At 47.3% G+C, this 22,875-nt stretch overlaps 1 protein-coding gene and 1 pseudogene across 1 annotated transcript; both read left to right on the plus strand.

The window, feature by feature from the left end:
• Positions 1-2,328: 2,328 nt before the first annotated feature.
• LOC142559250 (ubiquitin-conjugating enzyme E2 Z pseudogene) lies at positions 2,329-3,191 on the plus strand (annotated as a pseudogene).
• Positions 3,192-13,158: 9,967 nt separating this feature from the next.
• LOC142559545 (uncharacterized) lies at positions 13,159-14,881 on the plus strand. The gene is made up of 2 exons (XM_075671126.1): positions 13,159-13,739; positions 14,273-14,881. The coding sequence occupies exon 2, from the start codon at positions 14,355-14,357 to the stop codon at positions 14,730-14,732; it is 378 nt and encodes a 125-aa protein (XP_075527241.1). The 5' UTR covers positions 13,159-13,739; positions 14,273-14,354; the 3' UTR covers positions 14,733-14,881.
• The last annotated feature ends 7,994 nt before the right edge of the window (positions 14,882-22,875 follow it).

Genomic DNA, 22,875 nt, shown 5'->3' on the forward strand with positions numbered 1-22,875 from the left:
CTCGCAGGAAGAGGGGGGAGGGGGGCGGCGTGTACACCCAGCGGCAAACGATGGGGGCAGAAGCGCGCGCAGCAAGCGGACAACACGATAAAGGGAGGAGGGAAGAGATAGCAGCGACTGACTGATGCCGCTGACGCCGATAGTGAGTCAACCCCAGCTGCGGAGTTGGTTTCAGGGACAATGCCGCCGATGCCGACACAAACAATATGATACCCTCGCTTCCGCAGCGCTAAGAACCAGGTCTAGCCGTGGGAAGGTGGTCACGTATTCGTCGACGTGCCGGGGCCTACGTGAAATAACCGGCGCGTCGGCAACTGAAGAGCACCCTATCCGCCACACAAGAACAGGGGGACCCTTTCCTCCTCTTTCTGCATGGCGGCGACGGTGTTCTATGCAGTCACGTTATCTTGACTCTCTAGCGGCGTCAGCGGCATCCAGCGGTATCAGTCGGTCGCTGCTAGCGCTGGGGGGATGAAAGGGGGGCGGAGCTGGTTACGAGGCCGACGACAACGCCGACGACGACGCGAAACCCAGGAACGGACGCCAAAGAGCTGCGCTCTAAAAAGAAAAAAAGACAAGTATATCCAGGGTTGCTATAAGTTTCTGCACATTTTTGTGTTCCGACATTTTTGCGTTGAGATCGCATAAAGAGGGCGCGGTATAGCATTGCAATCCATAGGAGTTAGCGTGAAGGCGAGCATGCCAGTGTCCAGAGTAATATTCGAGGTTATTTTATTTACACACAGATGCTCGTCCAGCAACACATTGTAGATGTGGAGCACGCAGGTGATTCAGGCTTTGGTGTACAGCTTGATGGCATTAATACCTAGATGCAAGCACAATGCGCACTCTCAGAGAATTGACTAGTATCGAGATTTAGCGGCGCAATTGAGCCTTAGAATATCCTGAGTTTGTACGTATATTTAGGAACCTGTCTTATATAAGGAAGACAGAAAAAGTCAGCGTTCACTTCAAAGGCGAAGCGTTGGCAGCGATGGCGATGTTTACCGTTGCGTTAGGAGACCTGGGACAGGGTTCTAACTATACGCAAGGTCGACTTGCTGGTGCGAGGAAGCACGCAGCGTGACTCTTACAGTGGGGAAGCAACCGCAGCCTGGCAGCTACTAGGCGTATCACAGCAATGTCATCATTAGGATCACCGGCCATGTCGTTGCAGACTTGGCACTTTGATGGTGCCCGAGATGAGACCGCCAGTATCGGTTGGCGTCATTCAGCGTCCTGTAAAATATTACGCAACACAAGCTTCTCGTTTCCTGCCCTTCCACTGAGAGCACACAGAAGCTGAAGAGGAATGATCCTTGACTTATAATGGGGTGTACACAGCGCTCATGCCAGTAATGAACGCCAGAACGTTGGGCCTGGCTCCACTACTGAGGCGATTGATCCTATAGTTGACGGGGGCTCAACAGCGATTCGTCGTTCTGCCCCGTCTGTCGATGCCCTCAACCATGGAAGCCTGAGCCTCACATGCAACGTCGAACACGACGGCACGACAGTGGCGGTGCAAGTGACGGTAGCCGTGTATTTGCGGCTCGAGTTTCTGTATATTTGTTTTTGAAATAAATATTATGCAGATCCCTCGCACTGTGGGGACCGGAAAGCCAACATTTCATAAACCAGCAAGGCAAAATACGCGATAGTCAGTGGTAACCGGACCTCTAATCCACCAGGGGGACGGGGAGGCATTGCAGAAGAAGTAAAGATTTGATTGAGCATCAAAATATATTGAACTGCAGGACGCGACACAACAACATGACTAAGTTACCTGAAGGGGCATCAAATCCTAAATACATCAATATTTATTGCAATATACGTTTAAACTTTCACACACCGGCGGCCGAATTTCCATGGTGGTCCGAATTTCCGGAGTCCCCCACTACGGCGTGCCTAATAATCAGATCATGGTATTAGCGCGCAAAGCCCCATAATTTAAACAAAGAAATCTTTCGCAACTGAAATCAGAAAAGAAAACGAAAATGAGCGTGATTGAGCAGTGAGGTGGGATGGCGTAATCTTCTCAAGCGGAACTGGCGCCGGGTTTCATCAGTCGAGCACTAAAGCACACCCACCGAAATAATTCAGCGATGCTTTGATTGCTTAACCTTACAGGCACTCTCCAATAATAATTTCCCTTTCATGGGTAAAATTTATTATCACAAAAAATATCAGTGTTATGTCAAACTCGAATGGTGGCCACAAGTCAGTAGCGGAGGAAGATGAAGGCGTCATATTTGATTGGCTCGGGACGTACTTAACGGCGTCGAAATTTTTCCAACTGCTTGGAGTTGTTTCACCTTAACGGTGAAAATGTTCACCGCACAAGAAGCTTCTCCGGCTGCACCCAGTAAAGCTGGGCAAGGCATCAAGTCTGCAGGCGCCGGTCCATTCAAGCGAGACGACGCGCCTTCGTTCCTGACAAGGATTAAGAACGACATCGCGGACATCTTCGCCGACCCAGCTCCGGGAATATTCATCGAGCCGGATGAGAACGACGTGAGCAGAATCCACGCCCTAGTGGTTGGTCCATCCGGAACGCCGTACGAGGGGGGCTTTTTCGAGTTCCTGATAAAGTGCCCACCGGAGTATCCTTATCAGCCGCCAACTGTGAAGTTCCTTACCACAGGCTCTGGAAAGGTGCGGTTTAACCCAAACCTTAATAAGAGCGGCTCTATTTGTCTCAACATCCTTGGCACAGGCTGGAGCCCTGCGCAGTGCATAGCAAGCGTGCTCATTTCGATCCAGTCACTCTTGAACGAACACCCCATCTACAACGAGCCCGGAATCGGGAAAGGACAAATGGTAGACCTCGCCAGCAGCTACAATGCCGTTGTAGAGTACGAGACGATCAGAGTAGCCGTGTGCGACAACGTTGAGGCATGCCTCCAGGGCACTTCTTCCTTACCGTCGACCTTGAGGGACGTCGTTGTGAAACAATTTACCGAGTTCTACGAGCATTACGAGGCAGTATTGAAACCGAAACTCCACCTGTCGGGTAACAAAATGGACGACTGGTACTACAATCACACTGGCACTTTCGAATACGCCGAACTGCTTACGCGACTGAAGAATCTGAAGCACAAAGTGGAGAATCTGCAGGATTAGTAATGGACATGTGCGAATGTTACGCTGACGTCGGAAACCCAACTGGCCAAGCAGAACGTTTCTTAAATTCCGAGCTGACATGACTAGAAGGCACCTTCGCAGTGAGTTGAAGACAGATGTTTCCTGCTTTACTTCAACATTGAACGGAAGTCCGGAACAAATTAAAGCACAGCATAAACATTTAATAATTAACCCCCTAAATGTATTTTCGCATGACGTTTGGTAACCTTGCTGCTTTATCTTCTCTAAAGCTGCATCCTTCTTCTTAATTCTTCAGTGTTATTTTAACACGTATAATCTGCTCACAGATATTCACTGCATACTTCACGCTGTAGCACTACATCTACTTCCTATACTTTAATGTATAGGGTCGATTCCACTAAGAGCGTGTTAGCCTACTTCGTCACTTTTCAAATTACAGTAAATAATGAAATACATGCGCTGTGCGCGCTTTATTCACTGACAGACTTTTTTCGACAAACCTGCTCTCAGAAAACACTTCAGCACAAACACAAAGAAAATACCTGTTGGTAATGTGGGCACCACGCTTTTAGTATTCTTCGGAAACTTCTCAAATCGGGTCGCATACGCGCATAGAGATACCAAGCATTACCCGTTGTTTATGATGCCAGGGCAACAACACGCCAAGCAGCTGCCACTGGAACATTTTGCAATTGCAATGAAACATACGCGACACCAGTCGACGCATGTATAATAGTTTTCTTCACATGTGGCAGAAGTCTTCCGTGTGGTAATAAGTAAGGCCAGATCACTATAAAAGCTTGTTCTTAGAAAGCGTGTTTTCTGGCAGTTGCCTTGCAAGATGATTTCTGGGAAAATTTGCGTTCTGTTTTTTCGGAGCCGCGGAGCCGGAACCCATTTCGGAGCCAGGGAGAAATTGCTGCGCGCGCGCTAGGGTGTAACGGAGAGCAACGACGTCATTACTGGCTCAGCCAATCGCATGTCTATCACTTTTTTTTTGTTCGTGCATCCGCATGGTGTTGCGCCGGAGGAGTTTTCGGCGTACAGGCGACGGATGGACGGATGAATCGGCTAGCCATATACGGCTTCGCTGTAAAACGAAAAGCTCCGTATGCACCAGGAACTCAGCTTTAGAGTAAGTAGCATTACCTGATATCATAAAGCAATAAAAACGAGTGTTGTCAGTAAATAGCTAAATCAGGTTACACAAGGTGCGCTAAAAAATTAAATTATGGGGTTTTACGTGCCAAAACCACTATCTGATAATGAGGCAAGCCTTACTGGAGGACTCCGGAAATTTAGGCCACCCGGGGTTATTTCGCCCCCGTCAAAATGCGGCCGCCGTGGTCAGGATTCAATCCCGCCACCTCGTGCTCAGCAGCCCAACACCATAGCCCTGAGCAGCAGCGGGTGCACAAGGTGTGCTAGTTAATGTTGCTGGAAACTTGCGAATATTAGTATTTTTTAAGATTGCTGTGCGAAGGTGATTGTATGCGAGGGATGTGCGAGGCAAAAAAAAAGCGTTGTGTGAAAAAAGAAAGATCGTGTGACTAGATTCGATGCGTACACCGCAAAGGCAATCAATACGAAGTGATAAATGTTGTGATCGAGATATCAGTTAAGAGTTGGAATTTCAATACTTTTTTTGCGGTTAGAGTAAGGATTTGATCATAAGCCGAACTTATAAAACGAGTGGAGTAATTTGGATAAGCTCTAATGAGGTAATAAAGTTAACCCTTTCAAGGTCAATGACGTAAATATTCGGCGCCGCGAACAAGTCCAAAATGGTCGATGCCGTATATTTACGGTGCCATGCATCTATACGTTTAAAAAGCGCACCAATTTCCTAACATTTTCTTTCCTGGCATGTGCTACTTCTATGCGGGAATACAAGGAACTTTTTTTCTCGCGACTACATCTCTCGGTTTTCGTCGCATGGTTCGTTTGCTTCGGCGCGCGTATTGGCGCTCGCGGGCGGTCGGCAGTTTGGGTTTTGTTCCGCGGGCGGTTTAGGTTTTTTGCACTCGCAAAACTGGTGGCTATCTCGTTACTAATCGCTCAAAGCGTGACTATCTGTTACTCGCTCGTTTATTGCTCACAGGGGTGCCCGTACACGAAGGATCCTCTTCTTTTTTTTTGGAGACTCGCTAAAACTAAATGCCTGTGGTTGGCGATAAGATGAAGATTAGGGGAAGTTTGTCACACGATTGTCTTTTTTGACGGGCACACAACCACACAGTTCTCTTGAGTGCGCTCGCCTACGCAGTTCAATTACGCTATGGACGTATATATTAGTGTAAGAGCAGGCACGTTTGAGACTTGCGAAGTATTCTCGTGTGCGCATATTCAAAGCTTTGAATTATGTGTATAACAATGCATCAAATTCTTATAAGTTTATTTCCATTTTTTATTGTTATTCATGAATAAACAGTCCATATATATTAACGCAAAATATTTTTTTTTCTCACTTTACGGTCACCCTAGAAAAGGTATGTTAAATTTTTTCGACGTAGGTTCCATTGAAGAACTGAAATCTGCAGTAAGAAAACCGACCATGGGCGGTCGCACATGGCGAAAAAAACCGACCCTGGAAGGATTAATGTAATCGCACATGGCAGATGACACTCTAACTTCATTCGTATTTTAATTTCTTTAGTAGTTACTCGAGAGAGGATAGTGCATTATAAAACTAGCGGAACAACTAGCCCAATATTCGTTTGCATTGTTAGTAACGTTATATAGGTTTACCAGGTGAGATTAGCGGTATTAAGAACGAGTAAACAGGTTCTAACGAAGTGTTCATAAGTCAGTACGTCGAAGAAGAGTTGTTTTGAATGGCAGTTGCTGAAATTATCTTGTTTTTACGTCAGGTGTGCGGCAAAGCTCCATGCTGCGACCGCTTCCCTTTCTTCTTTTTTTATAATATTATTATTTGTGATGGTATCGAAATCCGAACACGATTGCTTGTGGATGATTGTGTATTGTATGCAAAGGTATCTAATAAGACATTGTTTTACACTGGCGGCCGACGTGAAGCCCACAGAAAAATAGTGTGTCACTAATTGCGTGTGTCTTAACATAAATAAATGTGTGTACTACAGCTTTAGTACAAATATTAACAAAATCAGATATATTTGTTTAGTGGCCCAGAAATAAAAAAAAAACAATCTATTTCATATATTTAGGTATTCTGCTGTCAGAGGATGGCTCTTGGTTGGAACATGTTAATACCGTAGATAGAGGTGCATGACGAAGACTAAAACACGTAGGCATTGACGTAAAAGAAGCAGCCAATAAAAAATGTTCTGCCAATTTCGGAGTGTGCCTGGCCTGTGTGGCACCGGTTTGTGGTGCCCATCTTAATGCATAAAAAAATCAAATCCTTTGCAGTAAGGTTCGTCCTGGGGAGACAAGTGTAACAACAATGAGTGTGTGTGTGTGTAACAACGCGTTTAAGTGTAACCACAACGAAAAAAACACATGGTGCGAGACCGTTGTTTTAAGGATGAGGCAGGTTATGCCTTAAGCTATTCTATTTAATCTTCCATAATCATACGGGAATCTGCTCATCAGAAGGCGCCGTATTATGCTTCATCGCGTAAAGCCATCCACCTAAAGTTAGGGTGAACCTTTCCACGACTGATCACCCCAAAGGGGTCCTGAACCGCCAATTGCGCATGGTGAAAACACCGCAGATAGAATACGCTGCTCTGAACATCTCAGCCAAATTTTGCAGTCATGCAAGACCCGTGGAACTCGCAAGCAACGCTCTTTTGTCAATTGAACCCTGACCCTCGCTCCTTTCCTGGGCGCTTTATTTCGTAATATAAAAGATTCTCATACGCGGCTGCTATTGGCCGATAGCTGACATCGATCAAGAAAGGTGTTTGGATCAGGCCGCTTCTGCCTGTTGTTGCCGTGTATATTTATTGAGGAACGGGTTTGGGGGGAGGAAGCAAAAATCAGCTTTGCAATTTCGATAATAATCACGTGCTTCCGGAAGACGCCGTCTGTCGTCTGCTCAGGGTCAGCTACGGCCGCCTGCGTAGATACCAAACTTTGGGCATCCTGCTTATCGGTGTCGTAGATGTCGCCCAACTAGACACAAACCACGCGAAATCACGCGAAAAAAAAAAGAAAAAAAAAGAAAACACGCCAAGAAAGGATTGCTTCTGAGCAATACAAACACTACGGCAAGGACGGGTTCACTAGAAAGTATTCATCGAAAATGGTTCTAGGCAAAAATTCTCTGGAAAGACAGTGCTATGAAAGCTGTGTTGATTTCCAATGCGTGGTGGTAACGTCTGCCTATTAAATGTAATTAAAAGGGTTATATAGCGAAAGCTTAAAAATTGTACTCACTACAGTGCCATCTACCATTAAACGTTTTCAGTCGTGTTAGGGTACTTAAAAATGAGGTATTATAAAGTGTCGTTACTTATAAAATTTGAGTGCCGTTGATCGCTTGGCTCAGTGGTTGTGGGTTCTTTCGCGGATTTTGCCATCTGTAATTTGTTTGTTAAAGTACATGATACTTCGAAGGATGTAACAAAAATAGAGATACTCGTACACGTCTTTCCGAATGTATCATCTTACATATCCAATATGCCCAAATATTATCCCAATACGGCATATAATATGCATCGACCTTCTATAGTGTCCATCCCTGACTCTTAAGTCGCAATTGAATTGCACTTCGTCTACGGTAAAATCTTCCGCAGCTTGCCTTTCCTTTTGACGGCAGGAAGAGTAACCCCGCAAAGTGCCCCAGTCACGCCAAGGTCTTATTTGGTGGAGATCTCCAGTAAAAACGAAAAAGAAAAGAATTTCAAGTGCGCCTGGTCCTTTTCTGTGGTCGGTCAGCGCGCGGAACAAGAACAAGGTGCGTGTCACGCGGAGCGAGTGACGTGGGGTGGCACGAGCAAGAAAAAGAATACGTTTGCCCGCCCGACCATCGCTTCTCAGTTAATTACTCCCCCATGAACGCATGGATAACTTCCGACTTGGAACGCGCAAAAATAATTGCCCTGCTTAAGAAGCAAGGATCGGGAATGCATATTGACGAATAAATCGATCGATCGAATTTTATTTTTCACGAACATCAAAAATAGATATACCAACATTATTTGGATCGATAGCTGTCAGTGGCTAAGAGGAGCTAAGAGGAGAAAAACAACAAGCGCAGGAAAACACACACACACACACACACACACACACACACACACACACACACACATATATATGTATATATATATATATATATATATATATATATATATATATATATATATATATATATATATATATATATATATATATATATATATATATACATATATATATATATATATATATATATATATATATATATATATATATATATATATATATATGTGTATATATATATATACACCTATGATACGTGGATCCATAATTTTAAGGTATAATGAAATAATCTCACACAGGTTTGAACAGACAGAAAAAAGATTACTTACATGCTTATCCGAAATTACGTGCACTTTTCATCTTAACGGGGTTCACCTTTGTGCAGCTAATAACGCTCCATCGCTGTACAAACTTGAGCGGCGGTGGTATATCTTTCTGCCTCCATAACGCGACATATACCATATTTTGGTCGCGACAACAAGCACTGTGCTGTGACCGCTGGTCGCCGAAACATGTCCCTCCGCTCGTTGGGCGGTAACTAAGTTAAGATCTGTGACATCCTTCAGTGGTAATTTACGTCATATTTTGTATCATCAGGATATGAGAGTTAGTGCATAATATTACAAGCACATGCGTACATTTTCCTATCATGTGTGAGGAGCGATTTCTTGGGTTGTGAATACCTGTAGCAAGAGAAATCTTTCTAGCCTTGGCGCCATTGTCAGCTATGCATGAAACGCCGTACTGTTTAAAGCAATGGTCGCTCTCCAGTTTAGTTTTGGATGAGTCACTTCACAGCTTGAGCAAATGTGCGCATCCTTCTTGAAAACAATAACCGCAGCCATTGGATCCCTTGTTGCGTGCATGGCGCTATGACTTTGAAGGTGCATGAAATTGTTTCAAAAAGCACGTTTATGGCTGCCTGCGCGTTGTAAGGACCTGGCAAAACCGTCTACCAACCTGCGACCGAGCATGGAAATACTCCTGAACGTTCACCTTGGCGACTACTCCAAGAACGAATAAGGCAATGACGACGCGCTGAGGGACGACCCGTTTTGGCGTATGGGCGTGATCAAGAGGACGTTGAATATCACGTGACGTCCCCGCGAGATGGCTGCGGTAGAACTCTCACGCTGTGCGCTTAGTCACGTGCCTTTTCATCTTGCGACAGCGTGACACACGACAAGAAGCCACGCGTTGTGACTATGGCGCACATTGCCTTTTCATCGCGTTGGTATCATAGTGCGTGTGCTTAGCATGAACGTAAGAATCTGCAACGTGTACATGAAGCATAGAGAGCAAAAAAAGTGGTGTCAAGGGGCAAATTTTTGTGAACCGAGTCTGCCGGCTTGAAGCGGATAGTAATCTGCTAGGTAAGTCTCGATTCTCTTTATGATGTACTTGCTGGCCGTTGCTACTGAAAGCGGCCACTAAAGTCTGTTGGAAGTGCGCGCGCAGCATTAATGAACGTCAAAGCCACTCAAGTGGCCGGCTAATGTGCCTGAACGAGCGGCGACGCAACTCAAGTACCGGTACAGCTCGACTGTGGCTGGAGCCCTGAACTACATGCACGGCTAGGGCTGTTGGTGTCATCGCAGCCCAACACCGACAAAAAAGGGCGTCTGCGTCAGAGATAATACGGCCGTCCTATGAGCAAGTAAGTCTTCTTGCAAAGAAACATGCAGGACGTTGCGGGGCTTCCAACGTTGTCTCCTGTAAGGCGGTCGTAACACGTACCATTAATTTGTGTTTTCACCATCACCGTTTGATATTATAGCGTGGTGCGCGTTATGCAGAAACACTAAGATGCTTGACGTGCACAACAGCCTGGTTCCTCCAACCTAAGCTCATTAGAATGCACTAGGAAATATTTATTTTATCATAAACCTAGAGGAACATTGTAGCTGTGTGGTGCACCTCGCCAGCAGTTTTCAAGCAATATTTGTGTAATACACACAGGCCGACGAAACTGTACCTGCGATATGTGGGTGTTCATTTGACAAGCGGAACTAATTGCCTTTCATTGATACTTGTCACGGTTTCGTTCGTAACTCTTTATCCAAAAGAAACGTGAAAGAATGGAATCGCGCTGTCATTATGAAATCATCTTCGTGATCATAGCATGTGTCCACTCACACGAAGCCGGTTATGTCCTCCTTTTCGTTCTTTTGATACTGTCAGCTTCAAGTCCACACCAAGTTAAAGAAAAAATCGGGAAGGATATATTTGCAGCTTGTTATGATCAAGTTAAAGAATCGCCAACGGCTTAGGCAACTTTGGTTAAGGCTTGAGGGTAGCTGCTGAACTAGAAGCTAGACTCATCAAAATCGAACATTAGCCAACACCACAACTTTGTTCATGTCCTGTTAGATTAGTGAAGTTGATGTACCGTGGCGCCGCAAAGCCTTCAGTAAAAAAAGGTGATGCCATTTGCGACACGGGGTCGCGTGCACAAGATTTCGAAGCACTGACAGAAAGCTGACGGTATCGACGCTGTAGGCGACAAGTACAACAGTTGGCTATGAAGGTGCGCTGACAAATGCCATGTGTTTGAGTTATGACACGCTGTAAAGACGGTGGCTGGCGACAGTTTTCTTTTAGGAAGCGCGATCATCCGCGGTATCCCAATGGCCACGGAATTGTGCTGATGAGCACGAGGTCGCTGGTTCGATCCTCGGACGCGGCGACCGCCTTTCTGTGGGGGTGATGTGCGCAACTGCCCGCGTGCTTAGATTTACGTGCATGGTAAGGAACCCTAGGTAGAAAAAATTAGTCTCCAATTATTGCCTGCCTCATACATAAACTGCCGCTTAGGCGCATACCACTTCAGGATGTAATTTCTTTCAGCAACGCATTCCGCTTGTTTGACATATTGCCGAAAAGTGGGCGCTTGAGTGTTGAGCGCATGTACGCGTACAGTACGAGCGACTCTTAAAGGGAACGCGCAAGCGCGTGACCGGCTGCCCGCGCGGCGCTAACTTGCGGCGATATTTGTAAACGTGGCGCATGCGCACAGAGTCGTAAGGTCGGCGCGTGCCCCGCTTCGTCTGCTGCTTCTCCGCCTGTGTGCTCGGCAAACGTCGGAGAGCGGATCCGTTTTTTTTCCGCGGTGCGATTTATCTAGCCGCCACCCTGCCTGCTGCTCGTCGGGTAATGAGCGAGCAGAAAAAGATGTTTTTTTTTGTTATTTGTTGCTGCACTCTTCGCCAGTTTCAACTGGACTAGCTTTCTCGCTCGTCGAAGCAACGTCCGCAGAAGCGGCACGGTTCGTATATTTGCAATCTCAATCAGAAGTGCCGTGTTATGAAAATTATTCTGCTACACCAACATGCGCGCGCCGTGAAATAACGACACGTGGAAGTAAACGTGGAGGAGAAAATTTATTCATTGTACTTTTGTTATACAGGGTTTATGGAGCCAGAACTAGCAACACGACTTTAGAAGGATGCAAAGCTGGCCTGATGGCACTTGTCCATGCCCTGTAAAACGCAACAAAAGAAAACAATGCTGATCTGTGTAATGAAAATAGGACCAAGCGCTGCTCTCAGCTGAGAAAATTTACACGAATAATGGTTACGAAGGAACCCCGGACTCTAGTCACATGTTTTTCACATACTGTTCGCAGCAACTGGCCACTTTTCGTAACAGACAAGTCCATTCAAGCCCGATGCAGCGCGCCTACCAAGCTAAACCTACCTACCATAAAACGCCCGCCTGTTCAACAAACGGGAGGAAGGGTTGGTATCAGGTGCTTCACACTGCGAAAAAGAAGAAAAAAAAAATCCCTAAAGGCCAGCGCTCGCTAAAGCGCGCCGAGCGCTGGGGCGGAGAACTAGCAGACATTGCGGGACACGCACCGCCATTATGAATTTATGCGCATGCTCCGCGTTTCCAAATCTCACCGGCACTTAGCGCTCCGTGGACCGCCCGCCACGCACTCCCTTGTTCCCTGTAAGAGTGGACCGGACTGCACATGTCGGGCCTTGTCCAGCAAACAAGCCAGTTTGAAGTTGAATGCCCGTATTAAGATAGCAGGCCTATAGGATTTTTTTTAAATAAAGGCAGCAGATTCCATTCATTGTAGAACTCGCTGTTATGCGAAGTATTTTACTGGTAGTTAGATACCCTGCATTGTTAAGTATTACGCACAGCGTTACCAAAAGTCGATCAACGTATTTGCGCTAGATGAAGACCTATGTATCGATAACGAACTTTTGTGTGATGACAGCCGCTAGTCTATGGTGACGACGAAAGCGCGACTCCGGCCTTTCTGCACGAGGTTACGGCATGCTGATTGTTCGATGCGTCCTACTTATATAAGTACTAGGCGAGCGTGAGTGAAAGAAACTCATCGGGACGTCATTAGCGACTAAGTGTTATGAAACCATACTATTTCCGGTGGCGTATATTAAAGCAATTGCAGTCACACTCCGGCAACGAAACGTTGTGAGCTGTTCGACCTGGGCCTACGATAAAAACCGCACCACGTAACAGTTTCTGCCTAGCGTTAGCCGCAGCGAGGAAGTACAGCGGAATGTGGGCCGATCCCCCAGTCGGGGGCGCGTTCTAACACCACCCCTGAAAGCGCGCGAGCTGTCGCGTCGAAAGAACATTATAAACTGTCACGTGGTGCGCGCGCCGAAAACGCTTCGGAGAGCTAGTCTGCTTTGACCCGAGAGGAGTATGTGTGCGACCGGGGCCGAGTGGTTTGACAATTGTGCTGCTGTGTCCCTAAAGCAGAGGCTCAACTCCAGTGGCAGTCACGCATTTCTTTACATAAATCCGAGGTGTGTCGAGAGAGGAAGTACCTACCGACCTCACGCAAAGTACACAGAATGAGGCCAAATAGTGATACGCATTAAAAATAATGCGTCCCCTTCGGCCGGGACAGAACGCGCAGCCTTCAGCTCTGAAGCCCAACACCATATCCGTTAAGCTAGAGCAGTGGTGGCCTTATTGAAATCGCACCTTCAATAAAGCATCCCAGGCGGTGGGACTTGTTCAAATAATCTCCTCTTCTCGCTGTCTCGTCTCCGCTTTCCTACACCTCAGCCTGCATCAGGAAGCAAGCCCGAGGCAACAGTCTCAAGAAATACGGTCCTTTCCACTTCATTTCCTTTCGCTTAGCAACAATACATGAAAGATGTTCGTTTTTACTAGAAAGTTGGGCGTGCCACGTACTCGCATTAAGGTTTGAGCACGAGAACCTAGGGAATTAAATTTTTTATTGGCACGATTCAATTAAATACTTGCCTGGCCCTTGCAGCGTCATGTGCAGATACAGGTTGTATTGACGTCGTTCTTAGACGCAGGCTGTCCGGCTCGCAAGGCCGCAATGAAGAGAAATCACCCCCGCCGGGCAAGCAACCGTCAACTAGGCCAGCCGAGAAACCGCTGGTCTCGAAGCGGAGGCGCCACGAGGCCGGCTGTTCCTCAGCCTCAACGCCCAGTGAGGGCTACGCGAAAAGGTTAGTTTCGGATTACGCAAAAAAAAAAAATGAACTGCCCTTGTTACTTAGTTCGCGTCGTTTTAGCACTGTAATCATGCCTTGACACAACCGGGAATGGTGTGCCGCTTTAAACAGGCGTATCACCCTCGTATGTTGAAGCTTTAGCGGCTTAAATGGACCCACTCCCGATATGAGTTGGCACTTCGTCGATTATGGTCGCTACGCGGGGTCTTTGGAAATAACTAAATCCGCACGCGGTCTCGTGATCACGCGCGTTAACTTTCGATCTGGCAGCAGGCTGTACTAGAGGATGGGCGAGCGGGAACGGGTAGCGCAGTGGCGCCCCCTCGAAGGCTGCCGACTACGAGCGTCAACCAGCCGCTCGCCAGAATGTTGTGGCTGCATGTCGAGTGATGGGTGTTCCGGTGTTCCCGGTGATAGAGATAGCTGCTGTACTTTTATACATTTAGTTGTAGAAGTACGAGCGTCATTACGTGAGCGGCTTTCACTGGGTCGTGTAAAAAATATACGTTGCTGGCATTTCGGCACAGGCTGTGTTCCAAGCAGGGAGTTGGCAGTGACAAAACCAAGACGCCTCGGACGCGGCTGTTATCCAAGGCTGCCGAGTCCCGGATGCCCGGCTGGATATCGGAGCGCGATTGGAGGGAGGCCGGCTCGTCTTCGGGCTCCAGTCGAAACTCCTTCGAGAGGTTAGATCCGGGCAACAAACCCTCCGACACGGCGAGAACGCAACGAGGGGCGGACACGGCGCCAACCGCCGCTTCAGGGATTCATCGCCGGCGCCGCTCGCACGAGAACGACGCGTCCCGGCGAAGTCAAGCGCAAGCTAACCGGAGCATGAGGAATGTAGAACTTGCGGCGGAAGAGGACCAGGTAGTGCCGAACGTGGTTATTTACGAAGACGAGGACGACCAGCTAGTGCAGAAGGTGGGCGCAGATGTGGATGAGCAGCTGGTACCGACAGCGACCCCCGATGTGGCTGCCGCTTGACGCTCCAATGGCGGTTGACGCTGCGTAGTTCTTTGAGATAGCACGCTCCGCTTCCATGCCAGAACAAAATGACCAGGATTGGCTTTGCATGGAGCTGAGCAATACGGCTATATAGTCCGGGGGACGACACGATTAGCGACGCCCCGATTGGCAGCGGCCGACCCACTGACACGCCATTAGTGGAAGAGAAACAAATTTTTAACCCTCTAAATATGTCTGTGATATCCAGGCGGCAGTTTTCAATTCAGCGCTTATTTCGATCTTCTTGCAGCAATGGGTTACTAATGACTTATTGTGTTGTAGCGCAAGCTGAACAAGGACAACAGAAAGGCACATGTGACAAACACAGCGCTAACTTTCAACAACAGATTTATTTCCCGTTCTCGTCGCTATATACACACCCTCGAAGCGTCATACAGCACGTGTAAGATTTCGGTAAATATAAACAAGAAAGTAAACTGGGAACCTGGGAACCTTGCCTTAGGCACAAATACATGTCATATGCAATTATAAATACCGCTTGAGCAGCCTGGACCCATATACCAGCACGCGAAGTAGTACGAATGACCTTTCCGAGAAGCATCGCCAGCAGTACCCAACGGGGCGACCTGGATGCGGCCCTGACCACTTGGATCGCAGCGCCACCACAGGCTGGACTTTCACGCGTACTTCCAGAGGAAAAGTTGCGAAGACAAATACAGTTAAAAATATTTTCATTGATTATTTACTTCACGCGATATTATTTTCTGCTAATCTGCCTAGACAGGCATAATACATTGAGTACGCTGGTATATTTAGTCTTTAGCTTAATTTGAAGCTAAAATAGGCAGCCGCCCCGAAAACATACCTAGGTAGTTAGGTATGTTTCCGGGGCGGCTACATATGCTAGCTTCAAAATTAAGCTAGAGATTAAATATACCAGCGCGCGCAATGTATTATGCCTGTCTAACTTTTCTTTCGTTTATAATTTATTTCGTTTCTACGCCTAGAAAAAAGAGGAACGACGTAGCTACCACTCTTTTTTTAATTAGAGCAATTCTGGCGTTTTACGTCCGGTGATATTATTATGAGTCACCCTGTTCAGTTCTCACCACCTGGGGTTCCTTATCGTGCAGCTAAACGGAAGCAACGAATGTATTTCCATTTCGTCCGCATCGAATTCAGTAACCTGGTTTGAACACGTGAACTCGAGTTTAGCAGCGCAACGCTATATCCACTATGTAGCCACTGATCAAGCTTCTGCGCCAGATTTTTTTTTTAAAGCACGGAGTAGAAAAAAAAGTTTCACACGGCTTACGGGCCCATGGCTACCATGTAAATGGCTACCAAAAAGTCTTTTCGGCGCCCGAGGTCCGATCGCAATAAAGGAACTCGCACAAATTACTCCGCTCCGCATGCTGTCACGCGAGGAAGACGGAAACATGAACGGTATGTTGCATTGCAGTTTTTTTTCTATAACCGTATACTTCCCGTAAATCTGACTAGAGGGCGCCGGATGGGGCAGATATCTTTTATTTGTTAGAAGAGGCAAGCAGGATGTTTACATATGTTCTTCCGTCTGCGTTTCGCAAGACATACTGATGGAAAACTATATGCGCACATATACAGACGAAAGATACGTACACAAAAAAAAATTTCTTCTCCAAAGGGAACCGTACAATAAATAACATGGTAGAATGAAAGACGACACTGCGGCCGAAATGCACGCGCAATCAACGAGCAGCAGTACAAAAAAAATATGAAATAAAGAAGAGCGTCTATTCCTTAGGCACAAATACATGTCATATGCAATTATAAATACCGTTTGAGCAGCCTGGACCCATATGCCAGGGCGCGAAGTAGTACGAATGACCTTTCCGAGAAGCATCGCCAGCAGTACCCAACGGGGCGACCACTTGGATCGCAGCGCCACCACAGTAGTTTTCGTCGTCGCGCGCCTCACTGCAAGGCATGCGCCGCCCGAGCCACTCGTCCCACTCAACAGTATAGTTTCCTCTAGGCATGGCGTATCCAAGTCAACCAGCCACTACCTGGCATGTTGGAAGCGTCCGACTCGGTGAGCGATCAGACAACTACCGCCATCTGTAGTAAAGGACGAGAAGCTGAAGCTCGGCATGGCCGGGCTAGAGGGGCTCGCCCGCTGGGTGTTTCGGTGCGCAGGTTAACAAAAGGCTCGGCCTGACATGCTGGACTGCTCCCATTTCGCTCTGGCGGCGTTACATTCTTGCATGGATTGCCGCCGCATCTACACCATTTCCTCCGCGTCGCGTTCTCTTTCGCGACAAATGCATCATTGCGGTTCCTGCTCGTTTCTGGCGCTGTGTTAGAAAGGATTTAGGTGGTCTACTTCGACACCACTCATCTAGAGAAGCGCGAAATGTCTTGATGACGATGCGCTACCGAAAATGATCTCTCGAGAATATCGCCCCTGAATACAACTTACCTTTGCTTTTCGGGCGCCATCGCGGCCCGTAGTACTTACGTTCACCGCGAGAAAGCGTTTGCCAAGCACATCTATATGGGTATGTGACTGCGCTGTTGAAATGTAGCAGTCACTTGCCTGATGTGCCGCGGTGCCCGCTTTCGCTCTGAAAGCTGGGGCAGGAAAGATGTGTTCGGCCTTCCTCTACTCAGCGCTGTGCACTGCACAGTCATTGCTTGCCCTCGAGTACGTGTCGGAGCACCCAACGTCCACGGAACACATCAGCATTCAAGAGCTGAAATCACTAGCACGAGAGGAAGAACGCACGCCGAGAGAGAAAGCCTGTCAACTCGCAAATGATGAGCCAGCAATGCACCTGGCTTGCCTAGGCGCAACGTGGCACAACTGAGATCAACAGTTGCGTACGGTTCTTCAACACTCGCCATATTCGCATCGCTATTGGCTACCGCTTTGCCGCCAGGTGCACGCGTCGTCTGCATAGGCGCTATTTAATATCTGTTAATAACAAAATTAGGCGGTTTACCAGCCTTGTGGCTTTGCCAAGGTTACTCTGAGAGTGTACGCTAGAAATTTATAGTCAATTTAGCCGAAGCGAAATTTTGTTGCAGTTTGCCGTTGATCCCTTTATTATCGGCGGCTGTTTGCTCTATTTCTTGGCTGATCTCAGAAAACGACCGGTCATCGAAGTGTGCCAACGCCGTCATGAGTGACTGTAGCGAGTGCAATGACAGAGGATATGTTCAATCGTTTCCTCGCTGCGGCAACTATCGCAGGTAGCACGGTTATTCATTACGATGCGGCATCCAAATGCATTCGTGAAAGACACTCCTAGCCATAGACGGCAGAGAACTGTTGTCTCGATTAGGGATAGTCCAGATGTAATGCGTAGTCGGAGGGATGGGTCCAGGCGGTGCAGTCGAGTATGTCGGAAAGATGTCGAGTTCCACATGAATCGTGTGACATTTCGCGTGGTACGCGAAGCTTTGCTGCTGCTTCAGTTCTTGATAGAGGGATGGGTTCCTTCATGACATCTTCGTGAGCCCTGCTAGCGGCTTCATCGGCGTTTTAGTTGCCCTTGATGCCGCAGTGGCGTGGGAGTCGCTGAAAAGTGATTTCATGTGCTTTCTCTGCTAGCTGGTGATATAACTGCCTTATTTCTAGCGCAAGTTGGTGTTGCGGTCCACGACGTAGAGCGGATAGCAAACAATGCAGGGAGGCCTTCGAGTCGGTGAATATGCTCCATCTTTGAGGTAGCTCTTCATGGATCATACGAAGGGCGTATGCTTCGTCTTTCGGACGAAAGAGCGACATTTTTTATTCGCAGTTCGAGTAAACTGCGAATAAAATGCGCAGTTTATGCGCCCTCTACTAAACCCTCACGGCAAATGCACCTGTGGCCCGCGTAGGCACAGCTGTTCTTTGTGATCACCTGACATTCCAGACAAGGAAATGATAATGAACGCTGAACCCAAGGAAACAGGCAAGAAAATGCTTCGTTCTAATGCGTTTGACCGCAAACCCGCAATGTAACAGTGGTACATCCAACCTGAGCGACTGGCGAGAATGGGCGCATACCCAGTGGCTTATATCCGGTCGCTAAATTTGTCTACTGGACCAGAGAAAGAAAGAAAAGAAACCGCACACACACACACGCACACACACACACGCACACACACACACACGCACACACACACACACGCACGCACACACACACACACGCACACACACACACACACGCACACACACACGCACACACACACACACGCACACACACACACGCACACACACACGCACGCACACGCACGCACACGCACTCACGCACGCACGCACGCACGCACACACACGCACACACATATATGCTGCGATGAAGCTAACTTACGCTTCGCTTTGATATGTTTTAGCACGCTTGCAAAAATCACGCTTTTAGCACGCTTGCACGCTTGATATCAGCTGGCGAAACAAAACAACCTTCTCAGAATTGCACTTCCATATAAGGGCGAACTTCTCTACAGGGCTCATCGCGCTATCAAAATTTTAGAATAATATCGCAGCCATTCTACTCTGTGAAGGTGGATGACCAGCGGAGCTGTAATGTATGTATGGTGATAAGCTATATTGATTTAAATAAAGATACATACCACGTGCACGTATTTTCATTTTCTGCCGTCTTTATTATTTTCACTAAGGCAACTGTAGATTTATGGTCGTTATGGTAGACTCGGCGTTAGCAGCCTCCCGCCGCCTTTGCGCCCGTTCCCGCTTCTGCTCACGCCGTCGTTCTTCGTAGACACGTTGTTGTTCCTCTGTCCACAAAATACGTGACCTACCCATTACACGGCCGGAACGCAACTGACATAACGTGCCTATGCAGTGCGTGACATCACCAGCCGAATAGACACACCCATTGTCTGTTTTCAGTTTGCCGTTGTAGTTTTATTTTATTTATTATTATTTTGTGCGTAGGTAGGCTTCATTACAGCGCCATCTACGGACGACGCACAGGTTGTGAGTGAAGAGTACAGCCACGATACGTTTTTGCTTGGTGTTGAGGCTACGACATTTCGGTTTACGAGCTCGGTCTACGCACGCAGCAATTCGCTGGTGACTAGAGTGAAACAGCTCCGCTGTTATAATCATTTTTCCCTCTTTCGTGCAATAACCACGATATGATTATGGGGCACGCCGTAGTGGGGGACTGGTGAATAACTTGACCACCCGGGGTTCTTTAACGCGCAACGTAATTAAAGTGCTTGAGCGTTTTTGCTTTTCACCTCCATAAAGCTTAGCATCTCAACGCCATAGCCGCTGGGTTACTGTGGCGCATGATAGGACTCAGGGTCGCAACCGAACACGTCTGCAATGCCTTGAACATTGCGGAACGGCTCGTAGCACTCGTCACAGATGAAATGTGGAATGCTCTCACTGCTCCAACTGAGTGTATTAGGTTGTTGTTGTTGATGATGGTGATGACAATGCTTTATTGGCACCTTTTAAACAAGGTGGTCACGAATATTTGCTTAGCCTGCTTGAGTTAGTGAGGTATGCAATATATGCTTTTAATTCTAGCATTATTTACGTGCATCTGTAATTTTTTTCTCTTCAAAACTTCTCCGTCTGCCTTGTACCGCTACCTATGCCAGCAACGGATGCGGTCGTATTAATCTCTTCCCTGATTTTTTTTCACCCGTATTCCAAACGATTCCTGCTTATCTCGACTGCTGACAAGTTGATGCTTCCGTCCACATTTAATTCAAGTGCTTCTGGAAGGCGTGTGTTACCTACAGATCTCACTGCGTGGATACCTTTCGCATTCCATTATAGGATGTTCTTAGCGTCTCTGCATTTTTGCTCACGCAAAATCGCTGTCCGGACTGAGTGTATAGCAGGGGCCGGTAGATAACTGGCGCTATGCTCTGACAATTCTCGATAGCTTCGATATGCGTGGCGCCGCCCATCGAATCACCAACGCGGTATCTTTCGAGTGACAATTCTATGGCGAAATAGCGAAGAATATACATGGTCTTGTAGTTCCAATGTCCGTTACGGGGACGGCTGGAATTCCTGGCACCCTCAGATAGAATAACGGAGAGAACATTCGTAGCACCACAGTCGCTGCGCAAACGAAACATTTTGATTACAAAGATTTTGTAAAGCTTAAGTTCCCCAAGTCCACAGAGGGTTGGTTATGAGGAACGCCGGAATGAATGGCTGTTGTTTAATTTCGACCAGCTCGCTTTCTCTATTGTGCACCCAAAACGCGGTACGCTAGCGTTCTTGCATTTCACCCTCATCGAAAGGCACCGCCATGATCAGGGATTCAAACTGCAATCTCGTGTTCAGCAGCGCCCAGAGCCACCGTATCGGGTTTCAACGAACGAGTAGGACGTTTTGCGCAAATTAAAAGTCAGCAGGGAGTGCAACATTCGATATAGAAACCATCGCAAACAAAGGCCACCAATCAGCTGATGAATCAACTGGCTTATGCGTTCACAACAAGGCGTGAACAGCATGCAGGTGCACAGCAAGTCCTGTATAATTTGTTCCATAACGGTGATTAGCACTGCGGCGTAACAGGAACATAAAATTGGTCTAAAATACAGAGCTCATGAGCTGAAAGGCGAAAGGCAATAAATGGTGAATGATATTAAGCAGTGTCCCAATTTATTGTATATGGGTGTAGTCAGGTTTTGCCTAACCAGATATGAACGACGCACGCACTTTGCTCCAAAGCGCTTCCAACCTGCAACGCGAAGAGCTATTTCTGCGGAGATACGCAGTAATCGTTTCTTTTTTTCTCGGCACAACACTCTCAACAAAGGATTTCTCGAAATGTGACGCCGGAAAGTCATTAAGGTCTGAGAAACCGGATCTGTCGGAGCTGTGCATGTAATTAGCGAAGCGGACGTGCGGATACCTAGTAATCCGCTATTCTCGTTTGTGCCAGGAGAAAAATGACTAGGAGGTGCTGCGAAACCGAAGAGCTTGCGCTGCGTTGAGTTACCTTAAGTGAAAGAAGCTCTTGCAAGAGACTGGCATCCCTGTGCTACGCATCGGGTTCGAGCTGGCAGTGGTGATACAATCTGCGCTCTCCAAATTACCGTTGTCGGTACGAGAGTGCGGGCTTTGGTGCACGCTATTGGAAGAATTAATGACACTGCAAACGAGATGTTAGCAACGTATTCGCTGTCGCAGAAGCACTGCATGTGCTGTTTTCGTTTACATTTCTTATACCACAAGCGAAACTACTCAGGCGGTATCCGAGTAACGCCTAGCTTAAGTTCGCCCAATAAATTTATCCTCATTTGGGACTTGAACATAGTTGGATTCATAGACGGCACCTGATTACATATAATATTCTTCTGCTGCTTCAAATGTATTATTGGTATGGATGAGGTAGTGGAGAGAATACCTCTCGACGCGCATTGCTGGAGCGCATATACGAGGAGGCATATTGTACGAAACAGGTGGGTGTCGTTTGTCAAGAGCACGACCGAGACTGCATGCCGTAGCAGCGCCGCGAGCTTAGTCACTTCTTTTGGGGAGCATATAATTACTGCAAACCGATACTCCTTGTACTCGCAAAATACAATAGAGGAGAAAGCACAGCGTCAGGACCGTTAGCGATAGCATTGCAGCCCGCGGTACCATAATGTTTGGGACCCCAGTCAGTGGGATCCTGCACCCTAGCTATTAAGTTGCTGTTAATGACCAGGCATGTTACTCGAAGGAAAAAAGCTCGCGCACGAATGTTCACTGTTTGGTTTGTTCTAGCAAATGGGGAAGGGCGGCGGTTTCCAACCTGCCCTGCCCGCCCTGCCGCTAGTCCCTTGTTGCTCTCAAGCACCTTCATCAGACGTCAACCTCAAAAAGGTATCTTGAGAGGAAAAGACAAAGCACTTTATTGGCAGGAGAAGTGGGTATGGTGTCGCCGATCTCAGCCCTGGGCCTCGCTTATAGTGTTTCTCAGCATGTCGCGAGTAAATACAACGAGGTACGTTTGGTTGACCGCGAGGTACCATGGTTAAGATCTGGCGGTCACCACTCGATTCACAGGAGACTCACTGCAGGAAGAAGAAAATAGAAACAAAACAAATGAGCGATAGGCAAGCCATTGCACTGCCATGTCCCAGCTTTCACAAGCGAGGTTTTAGATATCAGCTTTTACGAGTAGAGCTATAATTGGATTTTAATGCAAGGTTC

The sequence above is a fragment of the Dermacentor variabilis genome, chromosome 10, assembly GCF_050947875.1.
Source record: "Dermacentor variabilis isolate Ectoservices chromosome 10, ASM5094787v1, whole genome shotgun sequence".
Taxonomy (NCBI): domain Eukaryota; kingdom Metazoa; phylum Arthropoda; class Arachnida; order Ixodida; family Ixodidae; genus Dermacentor; species Dermacentor variabilis.